The sequence below is a fragment of the Agelaius phoeniceus genome, chromosome 19 (assembly GCF_051311805.1).
Source record: "Agelaius phoeniceus isolate bAgePho1 chromosome 19, bAgePho1.hap1, whole genome shotgun sequence".
Classification (NCBI taxonomy): Eukaryota; Metazoa; Chordata; class Aves; order Passeriformes; family Icteridae; genus Agelaius; species Agelaius phoeniceus.
The window spans coordinates 6,231,523-6,246,787 of NC_135283.1; the positions used below are offsets into that span (position 1 = coordinate 6,231,523).

General features: G+C 42.2%; 1 protein-coding gene and 2 long non-coding RNA genes across 14 annotated transcripts in view; 1 reads left to right on the forward strand and 2 right to left on the reverse strand.

Annotated features, from left to right (window-relative positions):
* Positions 1-1,885: 1,885 nt before the first annotated feature.
* TOB1 (transducer of ERBB2, 1) lies at positions 1,886-6,327 on the reverse strand. Its single transcript, XM_054645083.2, has 2 exons — positions 6,043-6,327; positions 1,886-3,811 (listed from the first exon to the last, which is right to left on the reverse strand). The coding sequence occupies exon 2, from the start codon at positions 3,672-3,674 to the stop codon at positions 2,709-2,711; it is 966 nt and encodes a 321-aa protein (XP_054501058.1). The 5' UTR covers positions 3,675-3,811; positions 6,043-6,327; the 3' UTR covers positions 1,886-2,708.
* A 51-nt stretch (positions 6,328-6,378) lies between these two features.
* Positions 6,379-15,265, forward strand: part of LOC129128212 (uncharacterized) — a 29,453-nt gene continuing 20,566 nt past the window's right edge. For 6 of the 8 annotated variants that reach the window (XR_013184792.1, XR_013184784.1, XR_013184785.1 and 3 more), the window contains exon 1: positions 6,379-6,937. This is a non-coding gene — a long non-coding RNA (uncharacterized LOC129128212). The remainder of the gene's footprint in view (positions 6,938-15,265) is intronic. The other 2 variants (XR_013184788.1, XR_013184789.1) reach the window with 1 other exon arrangement.
* The window catches only part of LOC143695519 (uncharacterized), a 35,112-nt gene continuing 28,975 nt past the window's right edge, over positions 9,129-15,265 (reverse strand). For all 5 annotated transcript variants that reach the window (XR_013184796.1, XR_013184794.1, XR_013184793.1 and 2 more), the window contains one exon: positions 9,129-14,270. This is a non-coding gene — a long non-coding RNA (uncharacterized LOC143695519). The remainder of the gene's footprint in view (positions 14,271-15,265) is intronic.

Sequence of the window (15,265 nt, forward strand, 5' to 3'; positions counted from 1 at the left end):
ATAAATAACTGGGTGGCAGACTGAACACAAAGCAGGCATCTCTCATTCCTCTAAGAAGATTAAAAAATCATTCATGCTTAAAGGTTAAAAATCATTAAAGCAAAAAATCTCCACACTTGCATTGAGAGAACTTGAAGTTCTCTTTTTGACTTGTCTCCTTTCAAAGCACCAGAACTAAACCCTGCTTGTCAAATCTTTGTATTGAAAGGTGCTGCAAAAATGTGTGTTCCAATAGATTTTTCCTTGCACGGCCCATCAGACACAGAGGTGGTTGCAGTGGAAAGGAACACATCAGCCTGGGAAAAGGATAAGCTTGCTGACCTTTAAACAAATGATCTCAGTTTAAATTACAGGAATAGAAATATTACAGAACACATGAAGAGTCTCCCCTGTCAGAGTTGCTCAGCCTCTTGGGCAGTTTAGGTATCGTGCTGTAAATAGTAAAACAGTAGTAAATATTAAAGTCTAGGCATTCATATAGGAACAATACACAGAGCTGGCATTCTCTGTTTTCCAGCAATTGATCCAGCATTTTTCTAATTCCTCTTAAAAGCAAAATCATCCACTTAAAATAAGGTATCAAGCGATGCGCTTTTAAGTGCTGTTCGCAGCTGTGCTGTGAGTGGAAAGATAAACCAGACAGCAAACTCAATGAAAGGGAGCCAGTTAAACAGAGACAGATGAATGCCAAAAAGCCCTTTTGCTGCATTATTGCTTTTGAACTGGTTGTCATGGCACTGGAAATGGATACCACTATCAGCCTCCCACCTCTGCCCAGCCAGCTCTTCCCAGCCACTGCCAAAAGCAGGGAGTTTGCACTGCTGTGAAAAGCACAGGCTGCTGCCACTACGGCTCCACTCCCACCAAAGACAGGGGTGCGCATGGAGTTGCACCTTTTGTCACATTAAGTGCATCCAACAAGAAAAGACTGACCTTTGGTCTCAAATTGCAGTGTCAGAAGACTGAAGTTCAGGCCATTTTAATCCTGTGCTCTGTCTGTAGCTCACAACTTACTGCCAAGAGCCAAGGACTATTCACTTAGCACTGGGTCTCTGTATGGCTGGAGCAGCAATGGAACATAAGCTGATCTTTGTCAGATTTACACATTAATGCAGTTTCTCTTCCCTTTGACAATGTCCATTAGCAAGCAACACTATTTGCTGAGCAGGTGGAAAAGAGTAAAGGATTCAACTTCAAAATAGACCTGGAAAAACTGAGTTGTTCTGTCAGCCTCTGAATTATTTCACCTCCCATTCCCCATTTGATTTTGAGAAACTATTCAGTTAAAATTCGTAAAATCTGCTAAAATAAATACCTTAGAATGTCACAGTGTAGTTGCATTACACTTCTCTTTTTAATAGAGCATATAAAATGCAAGTTTACAATAGCTTTAGTAAGCTGTAAATCAGCACTTTTATTCAGTTTAGTTTCTGAGCTATTAATCCCTAATACAGAGGCAGAGTGCTGATTTGCTGGTCTAGGACCTCCCGAGAGAATAGTTCCAATAATCCTGATGACATGGAAAGGAAATGTTACTGAATCACCTGAGTCCCTGCTATTCACATCCCATCACCCCATAACTCAATGTTCACAGAGCTTAAGAGTCTTAATTATCAAGGAAAAAATATATAATACCATTTTGGCTTCAGTGAGCTGCAGTTATGAAAAACAAGTGTGATTTTTTCAAATAATTGCAGGCAAGCCCCTAATGAGGTTATGTACTTTGTCAGGGGTATTTTGGGTAAGGAACCCCACATGAGGTCCAGTCATAGAGCCCTTTGCTCCAGAGTCAGACTCTGGTGCATCACTAGCAGTGCCAGCGCGAGGAACACAGTGCTCAGCTCATCAGCAGGACACAAAGAACACACACATCACCACAGCCAAGTAATTTTAAAGAATTTTAATACAAACTTAATATAAACTATTTCAGTCCCTCTTAACATGTAAGACACTGACTCAAAATACTTTTATACCTTTTTTCAAGTATTGCACAATGTAGGTACAAAATTAATATTTACGATTACATTTTCTTCCATAATATATAGCAAAAATCTTTAAACTTTTAACAGAAAATACAATTTGTGTTTCTTTTGAAAAAAGCAAATATTTCGTACATTTTAATTCCACCACTAAGGAATATTCTGTACACAACTTTTTTACTTTTTTTAGAATTGATGTCTTAAAGATGGATATCTTACAATTTCAGTAAAAAAAATACAACATGAAGCTGCTGCAGCTGTCACAGATCACTGTAGTAAAAAGATATAAATGCAATACCATGTTGTAGAAACAATATATATACTCTGATATTTTACAAACTTTGTACTAAATTAAATTATACAATTAGAAAAAGACCAATAAACCCACCTATTAGTGCCAATTTTTTAATACATATACATATATGTCTGAGCACACATATATATATACACATGAAAAAATTAGCCACTTCCTTGCTATATCTTAAATACTGTAAGAGGCCATATTTTTGAGAGTATATTTTTGTAATGTACAGTCAGTATAAAATAATTTTGTGCTTGGTTGGCAAATGAAAAAATGATGCATGTTGTATTTATCTAACCAAGCCTGAATGTATTCATACTACAAGCCTTAAAAAAAATCTCAAGAGGTGGGAAAAAAGATACACCCTTGGGTACGTGCACTTCAACTTGTACAATAGTATTTACTTGGATTTCTCTTTCTGTTTATTTTCAGTTAGCCATAACTGGCTGGAATTGCTGGTTAGAATACTGCATGTTGTTTAAACTAAAATTCAAGCCATCCACAAAAGACTTCTCATTTAAACCTCCATAGGCTGCAAACATATCAAAGGCATTACTGTACTGGAGAGGACTGAGGTTAAGCGGGCTGTCACCAGGAAAGATGCTACTACCTTGACCCTGCACATTGGGGACAACGAACTCCTTTGCGTTAGGAGAGAGAGCAGAAGTCTTCTGCTGTTGCTGTTGCTGACTGCCTAGGCCGAGCCCATAAAGAGAGTGCATGGAGGAGGAGAGGGATTTCTGCTTCAACAGGTCATTGACATTCAAGCCAAGGTTGGTGGGAGAGGTGCGGGCGACCTTGTTGCCACGGCCGCTGTTCTTCATTTTGGTTGAGCCAAACTTGGTGGCAGCAAATGTGGCAGTGGTGAAGGTTAAAGGCTGAGTAGAGCGGGGCATGAAGGTCGGGCTCACAGCAGCTGAGTGACCAAAGGGAGGAGAAGGAGAACTGGACACTGAAGATGCTGGGTCACTAATAGGCATGAACACCTGGGCCTCGGGGTTAAAGCTGTTCTTGATTTCCTTATCCAACTCACATCCATTTTCATTATCATCCACATAAAGCACTTTCACTGGTCCCTTTTCACCGATTTGGTATGAAACCTCAAATGGGTCAATCCAAACACTAAGATCCTGAGGCAAGTTGCCGCGAACATCATCAATGTCCAAACCACTCTCTTTGGATGCTTGTTCTATGACTGGGTCCACTTTCTCCCCTATATGAATACATCTAAACCCTGATCCTTTGTATGGCTTTTCTGGATACCAGTGCCCTTCATACTTCTTTTTCAGAAGTCTTTCAAGCTCTTCACCAAAAATGTTGACACGTCGTCTGGGAAGCTTATTGTACAGATATGAAATAATAAAATTGAGTGCTACTTGGATTTCAAGCTGCATAGCTGCTGTGCCACAGAGTTATAAGTCTGTTTCAAAACCCGAAGAAGAAAGTGTTCAAGATGCCACAGGGAAACAAAATTTCATTGAAAATGCTGATTCAAGTTGATTATTGTCCTTCACCTTGAGTGCTCTTGTTCCTTTAAGAAAAGAGAAAAGCAAACACATCCAAATAAGAACAGTGTAAGATCAAGCTCCAAGGCCTATTCTTTTAGCTCAATTTTCTGCAGAAAATAGGTTACTTTTTAAGTGAAAAAATGTGCATCAAACTATTTCTGTTCCTGCCTGCAGAAGGTGAGGATGTCAGCTCCACTCAGTGTGACTTACAAACAACACTAGAGAGGATAGGCATGTGTTTACATATGCAGCATGAGGCACTTCCAAATCACGTGAGCTGCGTGTTTAGTTATTCACAAAGCAGCAAGGATAATTTTTAAGACATCACAGAACTGCCAAGAGTGTCAACAGTTCAATTATCAAGCTGTATTCGGATGATTTATAGTACTCAGCTGCAAAATTTAGTACCAGACCATTAGTTTAGCCTGAAAAGTCTTAGTCCAAGGGTCATTTATCACTTTAAAGTTTGGAAACATATTGACTATAACCATAGGCTGCAGAATTATAATAATGTTAACAGTTGCTTTAGATAGTTTCTTACAAATAGCTTAAATGATGCAACATTTAAGTCTAAGCAAATCTCCCTAAACTCTGCGCAAGTGAAATGATGCAAACTGAGGAGAAAATGTCTGCTGTGCACATCCAACAGTTCACACTGAAATGCGGTCAGCACATACGTAATAGCTGCCCGTGTGTTCTGTCACAAGGGTGGCCAAGACAGAGAAAAAATTGTGAACTAATTATCATTCTTCAAATTATTCTCTATTTTCAGATGCAAGATGCAGTTATACACTCAACTGTATTGCACTGTCTGTAACTCAGATTTCACAAAGTTCCTGGGCTAACCGGGCTTTTGACAGCCTCAAATCAGATTGCCTTTCTCCTTCTCCATGACTCCATTTTATATTTAATGTAAGATATGGTTGTCACCACTTCACAAAGGACAAAAGAGAAATTTAGCTGTCTGAAGTTAGAGAAGGGACGAGAATCAGGCATTAGCACATGAACTGCTAACACAAATCCTGCAGTACCTTGGTGTAAACATACACACACACACCTTTGTCAAAAAGATCCAATGAAACAAATTATGGGGATCATTTTTGGATCAAGTTAAAAGCCCAAAGAGAATTTCAATTAACTGTGGTATTTTCTGCACTGCATCACTAAGAACAAAATTTAGCATAGCTGTCACTAAAGATTAGAGAAATCAAAGTTAAAGGATTTTGACATGAACAATGTGACTACACGGCTTTTTATTTCTTGCTTCAAATAATCTCCTTTTAAAGTCTGGAACCCTATTTCCAAGCTATTCGTGTTCTCCCCAACATGGTATGGGAATAGTTTGAAAGGCTACATGTATGATAAGGCGACCTTTAAACGTTTGCTGGATCAGCACCGGGTGGGGATAAGGAAAAGATCAAGGGCAAACAGAAGATATTTACAAAAGGGGCACAATCAGTACCGAAAAGCTGATTGGGTGGTTAAACGGGGCATTAAAAAATGATTTATTAATCCATCTGCGCTGTTTCACTTCCCCCATGTCCTTTAAGAAAGGAATGCTCCTTTCAGAGCGCACCAGGCTGACGCTGTAAATTTCTCTTCGCGAAGCAGATCCACGGTACAAAAGTAGCTGATCAAACATACTGGCTTGATCATTTCGAACTTGTTCTTTTTATGTATTTATGGGAAGACGGCAGTATTTCTGGAGGATCCGAGCCCATACGTGGCCCAGTAACAGCGCCCTGGCAGGAGCCTTAAGCAGTGGGAGTTACATAACCAGGCAGTCGGGTCTCATTAGATTTCTGCTCACAGCCCTAGAGCTCCGGCGGCAGCAGGAGGAGGAAGAGCATTTTCTGAGCCCGTAGGAAAGCGAAGGAGGAAGAGGAAGGGGGATATCTGGAGGGCAGGTGGGGGTTGCAGGGCTCCTCTCCTGGCGCACAGTTGGGCAGGTCCCGCCGGGCGCTGCCGGCGCTCCCGGAGCGGCCCAGCGCCGATTACTCAGCCGGCACCGCTCCCTCCTCGTCGCCCGAGTGCGGCCAGGGCGGCCCAGGGGGAGCGACCCCTCACAGCCCAGCCGTGCTCTCTCTCCTAGCCCCTTCCCCGAGGAACCCTTGCACTCACCGGGTCCCCCCTCGGCACCCCCGGCACCGCGGGGTGGTGATTGCCTCAGCACACCCCGCCCAGGAGCCGAGGCCGGGCTGTGCTGCCTCAACCCCCCGCACGCACTCCCCTGCGCCTTACGGCCGGTACTTACCCAGGGGTGCGGGGGTAGTGCAAACAGTTCCGGCGGGGGTGTGAGGGTGGGGGCTGGCGGCTCAGCACCCGAGCCCCATCTCCGAGCGCCGGCTCCCTCGGCGAGGATGGGAGGGGAGAGGATAGAGAAGAAAAAAAAAAAAAAAAAAAAAGGGAGGGGGAAGGGTCGGAAAAAAAAAAAAGGGGGGAGGGAAGGGGGGGGAGGGCAGTGCTGCTCACACCCCCACGACGGGCGCGCGCGGCCGCCACAGCTGCAACCCCTCTGCTTATGCTCCGCCGCCCGCCGCGCCCCTACTTATACCCTCCCTTGCCCCGCCCACGGCCGCCCCTCGCCCACGTTCCGCGCGGCCACATCGCCCAAGCCACACCCTCCAGTGACTAGCGTCCGGGTGGCCCTGTCCCCAGCTGTCGAGGCTCCGCCCCCTGGCCGAGGCGCTCCGCTGCCTCTTCTCCCCCGCCCCCCCACCCGCGGTGCGGCGCGCAGGACCACTCTGACGTCAACGCGCTGCTCGCTTCGCAGCCCCGTTGCGTCACTGCCGACGTCAAACCGTGCCCTTGCGCCCCTCAGCCCCGCGGGGCAGGGAAAGGGGGGAGCGCTGAACTACATCTCCCATGACCACCGTGGCCCGTGGGGCCCCCGGCAGCAGCGATGGCGGGGCTGGCAGGGGCCGCTTGCACCCTCAAGCTCTGAGTTGATCCCGGCGGGCTCCTCACATCACCATCACCACCCGCACCCCGCACCCCCCCCTTCACCGCGCCCAGCGGCTAAAAATACCCCCCACAGATAGCAACGCCCGGCGATTGGCTGTCTGCCCGAGCGGCCGCCGCTGATTGGCCAGCAGGACGGGGGGCGGATCCAGGCCGGGTTTTGGCGGAACGAAGGCGAGCAGTGGTAGGTGCGTAGTGTGTGTCCGTGTCTCTTAGTGCCGGCGGGCCTAGTGCGAGGTCGGGGGTTCTAGGGGCGTTTGGGATGGAGCGGAGCGGACCCACCCCAGCGTTCCTTAAAACATCTCCGGGTTTGCTCTTAAACACCCCTAGGGGTGTTCAGCGTTGGTGCTGGGGCGGTTTCCCTCACATCGCCAGCAGGACCCGGTTCTGGAGGACAAATTGTAAAGGGCTTTTTTTTTTTTTTTTTTTTTTTTTTTCTCCTTCTCCGCCTCTTGCTCTGTTTGTATATTAGTAAAGCATTTTGGCATAAGCGCTACATGGGCCCCCGGAGAAATTTGGAAATGCCAGTCGGAAGAAATTCCAAGACTTTTAACCCTTTGCAGCTGAGAGTATATATGAAAATGGGAGGTAGTAACCCAAAAGCTGAAATATTAAGGGAAAGAAGAGGGTAATATTTAGGATTTCCCACAGCTTAACATTTCTGATGGAAGGCTTAATTAATTGTAAAACATAGTTTTTATTCAGATGTATCAATGTTGATGCTACTGGGATTGCAGTATTGCAAACAACTTGAAAATCTTGATTAAAACTCAAAATATTTACAATTTTCCGTGTATTTCTCACCCATTTTTAAGTCTAGAGGGTTGAACATGCTTTCAACGAAAACTGGGTCACTTGCCACTATGCACCCCAAATGGAAAATAAAATGTGAAGATTATAACATTACAATCACTGGCAACTATGAGACTACTGGGAACTAATGTGGCATCTCCAGGAATCTGAAAGAGTCCTGGGTATTTGTTTTGATCAAAAAGAGACAAAGTGAAACAACTCCCTAAACAGAGAAGGTGAAAAGACAAATAGAGGGGGTTGTTTTGTGTTGGTTTGGTTTTGACATTAGAGCTCGGGAGTCTCCATGGAACAACAAACACACATTGACAGGTGACATCAGCCACCAGTGACGGGTTCAGCTCTCGCTGTGCTCAGTTCTGGGGTGGCAGCAGCAGATTTCCCTTTGAAGTGGGAAAAACTGCACAGTGCTGCAGATCAGTGTTTTCAGGTGAGATTTCATAAGGAGCTTTACAAGCCTGGTAACTGCTGCTGAGCTGCTAAAAAAAGCCAGACTTTAAAAGCAGAGACTTTCTTTTAAATGGCTTTAGTGCTACATGAGGAGCATTAGGAACTGAATTAAATGTACCGAGCTAAGATGTTGGTAATCAAGGCAGCCATGGGATCCTTTAAAGCTGTAAAAATCGGGATGTGCATTTCTGGGGCTTATGTAAAGGAAGCTTCTCATGCAGTCCATGCTGGAGAAAAATCTGCTGTTAAATGCAACTAGACCAATTTTTAGGTGCCTCCCACCCCAAACCATTCTATGATTCTAAATGTTAATGATGGGTCATTGGCCCAGGAATAACTTCTTTGAGTATCAACCCCACTTCCTAGTGTTCCTCTGAAAGTTTCAGTTTATCCTTTTTGTCTGAAAAAATAGCTTTTAAACTGCAGTGATCACAGTGTGGTCCACATATGGCATGTCAGAGGTAGGTGGCCAAACTGTAGTAGTTATTAACACCTAAAGCCAGAGTTTAATCCAGGATCATTTTTATTCTTAAAACCTCTACTGGCTTTTTGATCCATAAGGGTCAGAGTAGGGCCTGCAGTGTTTTTCAGCCCTTTTGATTAATGGCAATAACAAAATATCTGCCTCCCTGCTAGAAAAATCTTTAAAAATGCAATCAATACAAAATAACTCCAGCAGCAAAATTTTACTCATGTTACCAGTTCTATTCAGCTGGAAGATTAATGTTAAAAGAAAAGAAAGACTATATATTCTCATCTCTCCTGACAGACATTGACAAGTCTTCTTCACAGGAGAGCAAATCTACACAAGTATTTCAGAGCAAGGCAGGAGGCAGGAGTGAGATTAGAAGTAAGAAGACTTTCTTAATCTGTATTAAATAAGAAGGGTTTGATCTAATGCTCTGTTCATAGCCAGATCCTGCCATGCTGGCCATCAACAACTGAACTACAATTTCTACAGTTTGGGTCTCTGCAGAATAATCTCCAAATCTAAGATGTCTGCATTGTAAAACAACTACATTACTGCAAAACCTTGCAGAGACTGCACAGACTTGACAACGAGCCCTTCTTTTCTGCTAAAAAATCTAAGTTTGATTCCTGAAATAATAACTATCTCTCTTTAAAAATCTAAATTAGTATTTTTTATTGATCGACACATCCAAATCCAAAATACAGTTTGTTAATCTTAAAAGTTGTTTAAAGCAATTATATATAATCAAGAAAATTTTTGCTAATTATATCAATAAGGACAAGAATTTGAAAGCTGCATGAAGACAGGCTCAGAATTCCCACCACCCATCCTTTTCATAGAATCCTCTTCTCTGATAAATGAATGTTGCTGTACAGAATATATAAGATTTGTCCTGATGGTGGACATGAAGCTTTGTATTATGCATTCCCGAATAGAGTGCAGTCTCTTTTTAAATATTTTCCTATTTGGGATCAAATTTCTCCTTTTAGCATGGGAGCCTGGGCTTTGATCTTGAAAAATTGGAAAGCTTTCCCCATTGTATTCATCCCTCTCAAGCCAAATTTTATCCATTTGCTGATTTTAACATGTGTTCCTTTTCCCCATCATCTATCAGTGTGAGCAACCAGGCCTGGCTGCTCTCCAGCAGCTATCTTAACACTGAGTTTGAAATGGGATGTAGATTCTCTTACATTTCACTTTACCAGCAGTGATTTTTCCATAAATACTGATTAGAAAGAGGGTCTGGACATATCAGATGTTGGCCAGTATCAAAAGCTCTCTGACCACAAAGGTTTTTTGAGGTGAGAAACCACAAAATCACCTTGTAAGTGACGTTGTTTCAATGGAGTAAAAAATAAGCAGGAGTAGAATTCAGGCAAAACAGCCAGGTCATCTTCTAGGAGAGCCCCAAGCTTGTCTCTAATCCTGTGAATATATCATTTTTCTGGGCCAACATCAATAGAAGGAACTGATCTGCAGGAGATTAGAGCTCAGAGCTCACAAGGACATCCCCCTCTCCTAAGTGGAATGCTACCAATATTATAGCTTACCTAGAATAAGTTGATAGAGTCCTGAGCAAGACACAGAAAGAAAGCAGCTGTTGGGTGTGAAGGCGAAATAAAACCAGGAGAAATAAAGATTTTGCACCAAGGCTTTTTTCTCCCCGAAGTTTCATCCAGCTTCAAGGATGAAACTTGAAGTAAAAATGTGGGTTGTTTGTTTTGCCTGAAGATGGTATAAGGTAGGATCTATTCTTGAAGAGGAGCCTGATAAGTGACATTTTCAGAATGGGGTACAGATTCTGAGAAGGCCAGTAAAAAAGAGTGAAATGAGGAGTAAGTAATCTAAAACTGCTGTGAAAGGTAATGGTCACAAGTAGAGAGAAACTATAATAAGAGGGAGAGGGAATGGGAAGTACTTTATGAACATCAGAATTTCCTATAGCTGTGAATAAATGGGCTGAAGAAGGAGGATTGATTTCATACATTAGAGAGGTTGACCTTTGAAGAAAGTTTTATTAAAATTCAATATAGTTTTTTACTTGAGTTCACCTTTGTGCTGGAAACCTGCCAGTTTAATGTCAGTTAGTTGTGCAGTATCTGTTAATAGATAAAATTATGAGGTGAGGACTGTCGTAGCTGATAGCCATGAAACATCTAAGTTAATCAGCTTCAAATTCTTTACTATGCTCATTCCAAACAATGATTCATAAACAGTTTTAAAGAGACAGAAAGCTGCTTTTTAAACTGTCAGTACTTTCATGGGGATCAAAAATAAACACTGAAGATGAAGGGCCGGTCTTTTGCCCTTTCAGTTTTTAAATAGATGAAAGTAGCTTGAAAATGTCTCACTAGGAATTTGCTTAAGAATTTTGTGTACTTAGCATTTTCCAGGAAGGCAAGTAAATATTTGTTTTCCTGAAAAGGGAATTCCAGGAAAGCCGTTCAGTCTTATTCAAGAGAGATTCTAAATGTGAAAAAAATATATAGTAAATGGGAAAAAACATCAGTACAAAGAAATAGCTTTCATTCAGTCCATTTAAACTGAAAGAAGGAGCAATAGAGGGGTGACTGTTTACCAAAACGGTGATGTTTTGATTATCATCAGCTTGGGTAAAAAATATATCATCTGACAACTATCAGGTGTCTCTTTTTGAAAGAAATGGAAACTCAACTTTATTTATGCAAAGATCCAGCCAATACCACCTTTTCTGACTAACCACAATGTCCTCTAAAGGAAATCTGCACCCATTGGGTCTCCCAGCAATGCTTTTTTGTTTACTTAGGAAAGATCAGTGAGGCCTTCACTGTTTTCTAGTTTTTCAACAAAGTGATGTAGACGCACCTTGAATGAGAAGGGGAGGAAGGATGTTTCCATTCACTGTCAATTTATTATCAAGATTGGAAGGTGCCTCAGTTTTATGCAATAAAATCCAGAACAAAATATAATTTTAACATCCCCAGAAGATCTCCCTTGTTTCTTGCCGAAGAATTTAAAACAACCAAGAACAGTGCAGCTCAGTAAGAAGCCATCCATATTTTAAGCTTTCAGGCAATCTCTTTTCTCTGGAGCGCGTGGCTGTTGACTGCATTTCTTATGCCTTTCTTCATGCTATTTCTATCAGTAACAGTGTTTTATTCTGAGCCCCGGACTTGGAGAGTTTAATTAGTGCCTACCCGGTGACAGGCAGAATATCACCTTTAGGAAAGGCACTGGTTAGAAGTGTTGATACTAGGTCTGAAGGTAGTTTGATATGAGAAGTGCTGAGTTAACCTGCTGTGCTGTCATGCTGTGACAGTGTGAGTGATGGTGACTTCAAAGTAAGTGAGTTCAAATATCTGTGTCTTGATAAATACAGTCTGAAAATCGTCCCCATGAGAAGATCATGAAAACTATCTGTATTTTATAAAAAAACAAACAAAAAACAACAAGGGTGTTTCTTTTCAGCTGAACAGGAACCCAGTACTTGTGCAGACATGAAGAGCTAGTTGAGTGGAAAGATATCAGGGTGTGACAGTTGAAGGTTTGACCCTGAATCTTTAAGGGTATTATCCACGGGGGAAAAAAAGTCAATGGAAATTTCTCTTTGAGCTTGCTGTGCTACAGATCTGGTCCTTACTCAGCTCCTATTAAAGTCCAATAAGTCTCAGAGACAGGAATAATGGAAGGGAATGAAGATTCAAGCTGTGTGTTTGCTCCTGAGACATACATAGCAGATTTTACACAGTTTGTGCATCCTGTTCATGTAAAGAACATGAGCGACTCAGTCTGTCACTGGCATTGAAATGTTCACTCGGTTCAAATAGTAAATCACTCATTTCCTCTCCAACTTCTGATTCCTAAAGGTGTAATTCCCAATTTAATATAATAAGTGCCTTAAAAGATTAAGCAAAAGGTCATGTTAGCATAATGTCTTTCCTGAACTGATATCAAAAGGCTGCATAAAGCCACACCTTGAAATCCCCCAGGACAGTGCTCATGGGACTTGCCAATAACACAATTTCAGAGAGGTTCTTCTGTTTCACAGGTCACAGCTCTTTACCCTATGATGGATAGACTGAGCTACCTTCGTGTACCTACATATATATGACCCACTTCATTAGAACAGAATGTTTTCTCTAGAACACACAACCCAATAGGAGCCATTATCTCATGTGCTATTATTAATGCAAAGACTTCAGACAGCTGCTGCACACAGCAGTGGATCTGTGCAGTCTCAAGAGTAGCTGTAACTAAGATCTTCAGAAGCAGGGATAAAACAGCCATGTCACACAATTACATTGAGTTTGACAATGGGAAGAAGAGATTTCTTCTTGATCCCCCATGATGTTTATCTTCCATGCTGGGAAATGAGCACTTGGAGTGACATACTTTTTATTGTAGGTAATGGAACTCAGATTTGTAAAGAAAGTGATTCTGCTGTGTGACCATATTATCTAAATTGCTTTGTCGCCAACGCATAAAAACTGAATATAAAATTGCCTGAGTATAATTGAGTGCTGACTCACCCCCCGATTAGGGTAAATGGTGCAGTGTTCCAGGGTGCCTTGGAGTGTTCTATAGTCTCACAATCCTATGTGAAATTCCCTGATTGATTTTTTCCTCCTCCAAGCAAACTTATGCTTCATGCTCCTATTTGAGGCTAGATGCTACAAATCCAGCTGCTGTCACAAGACATCTTCCCCCTGCTTCGTTATCTTGATCAATTTTCTGCTGAAACTCATCTTTCATCCTGGCTGGTGCAGTTGCCTCCCTTGAGATTATTCCAACTCCTGGCTCTCCATATTCATAGCCATTCTCTGAGCTCCAACTCTAACTGTCTAGTTTCTAAGGCTATATAGCTGAGGATGTTTTCTCACTAAAACCTTTTCCATAAATTCTCACAATTTCTTTTCAGTCTAATCCAAGGCTGCATACACACATGACACTTCTCAGAACAGACTTTTATTAAAAGTACCTGCTTACATGAGCAAGAAAATACAGACCCTAGTATATTAAATGGATTTTTTTTAAATCCTGAAAATAGTCTCATATTCATTTGGAGGTATAACAGTGTGATTATGCTTATATATAGAAGAATTCTCAGGTTTTGAAATTTAAGTATAAGAAGGGCAATTGGAAGAAGCAATGCCAGAGACCCGAGGTGAACTGAGCCATGTATATTGAGCAGAGAGCTCAGATTTAGCTGACTGTGGCAGTAAGTTAAACCAGCACTCATGCCTTGGGTCATCTCTGTTTCAGCTCTCCCTCAGGCAGTGAAAAGAAAGAAGAAGAAGGGTTATGACCTAAATGAATTACAGCAATTATTAACCAGCAATCCCACTTCTGAGGATTTGCAAAAGATGCCAGCCCTGAGCTGGAGGATCTGGGATTGAAACCAGTCATGGAAGTGGCAGAAATTAGTTTTGTTTCCAGTTATCTATGAACATCTCCTTTCTGGCTGGCTGAACTATTGAGCAACTGAGCAGCTGTTGAAAACCGAGTAAGGAAGAGGCTGAAATTTGTTTCCTTTGTATGTGGGACTGGTTTCATATCAGAAAATAAAGAGTAACTTTAGCACATGCATCGGGCTTAGATTCTCCAGAAGCACTTGTTGCTGCACAGTCCCACCTTGTTCCTTGCCAGTAATTGTAACTTTTGTTGTCTGATAAATGCTTTGCCTCAAAGAGGATAAAGCCCATTTATCTCCAGCTCCAGAGAGATAGTAATGTAATTGTTCCTTCACCAGGAGATCTGCTCCCTGAAAGTTCTCTTCTGAGTTGGATGATATTTTCTCCAAGAGTTTCCTTCTGTAGAATAAAAAAAAAAAATAGTTGAAATGCATTTCCAGAGACAATTCCTTAAGAATAAAACTAATTGTAAAAAAAATCTTAAATTGGTAAGGAGGAGTAAATCTAAAATTCAGAGCTGATCTAAAGCTGGCTCGGAATCCAGCCAGAGTTAAGGATCTGGTCTCTTCTTGCTGATCAGCACAAAGGCTGTACTTTTGCAAAATAAAGACATATTTAAAAGATGTAATGGAATAAAAAAAGGAATCTCTAAAAGTGAAGAAAGCAACAGATCTTAAGATTTTAAAAAATGCTGTCAGAACCCTTAACAAAGATAGGGGTGAAATACATAAAAGCATCATGGCTTCCCCAGAAAGGTTAGTGTTGGTTGTTACTCCCAGCCCAGGCTGCACTTGACAGCTCTCACTTCTATTGCCAGAAGTGTGTTTTGAAAGGCCAGTATTCCTATCCAGATTGTTCTTTCTAAATGTTTGACAGCAGCCTGCCCAAGTGACGTCCAAATGGGCACAATTAATTGTTAATGTCCCCAGTTCGGCTGAATCAGGGAAGTGCCTAGATGACAGGGAAGAACATCACTGTGAAGACTCAAGGGAAGCCACCAGGGGATTTGCCGAGGACAGCAATGGATTCAATGTCTGCAGTCACTCCAACATTTAACCTCTTCATCTATAACAACTGGTGGGTTACTCAGCTGCCATTTATTGCTACCCTGCCAGGAGGACTGCAGGCAGAGCAGGGAGCAGAGCACTCTTGGCCAGAAGTCCCAACTCATTCTGCAGCAAAGATAAGCCCTTGGATGAAAATTTTTCAAAGGGATGAGGCCAGGCAGACTGTTACTATGGGCGTCTTGGAGCAGGCAATCAGTCCTCCCTTTAATAAATAGAGATATGAGATGATCAGGGAAGAGCATGCTTCTTAAATGTGTTGGAAAAATGAGTCTGAGACATCTATCATCTCTGATCTACAAAGTGATGGAGGTTCCTGAAGAAGCATCA

Coding starts and splice junctions, on each gene's coding strand:
- TOB1 (XM_054645083.2), bottom strand. CDS start 3,674: ATGCAGCTTGAAATCCAAGTAGCACTCAATTTTATTATTTCATATCTG.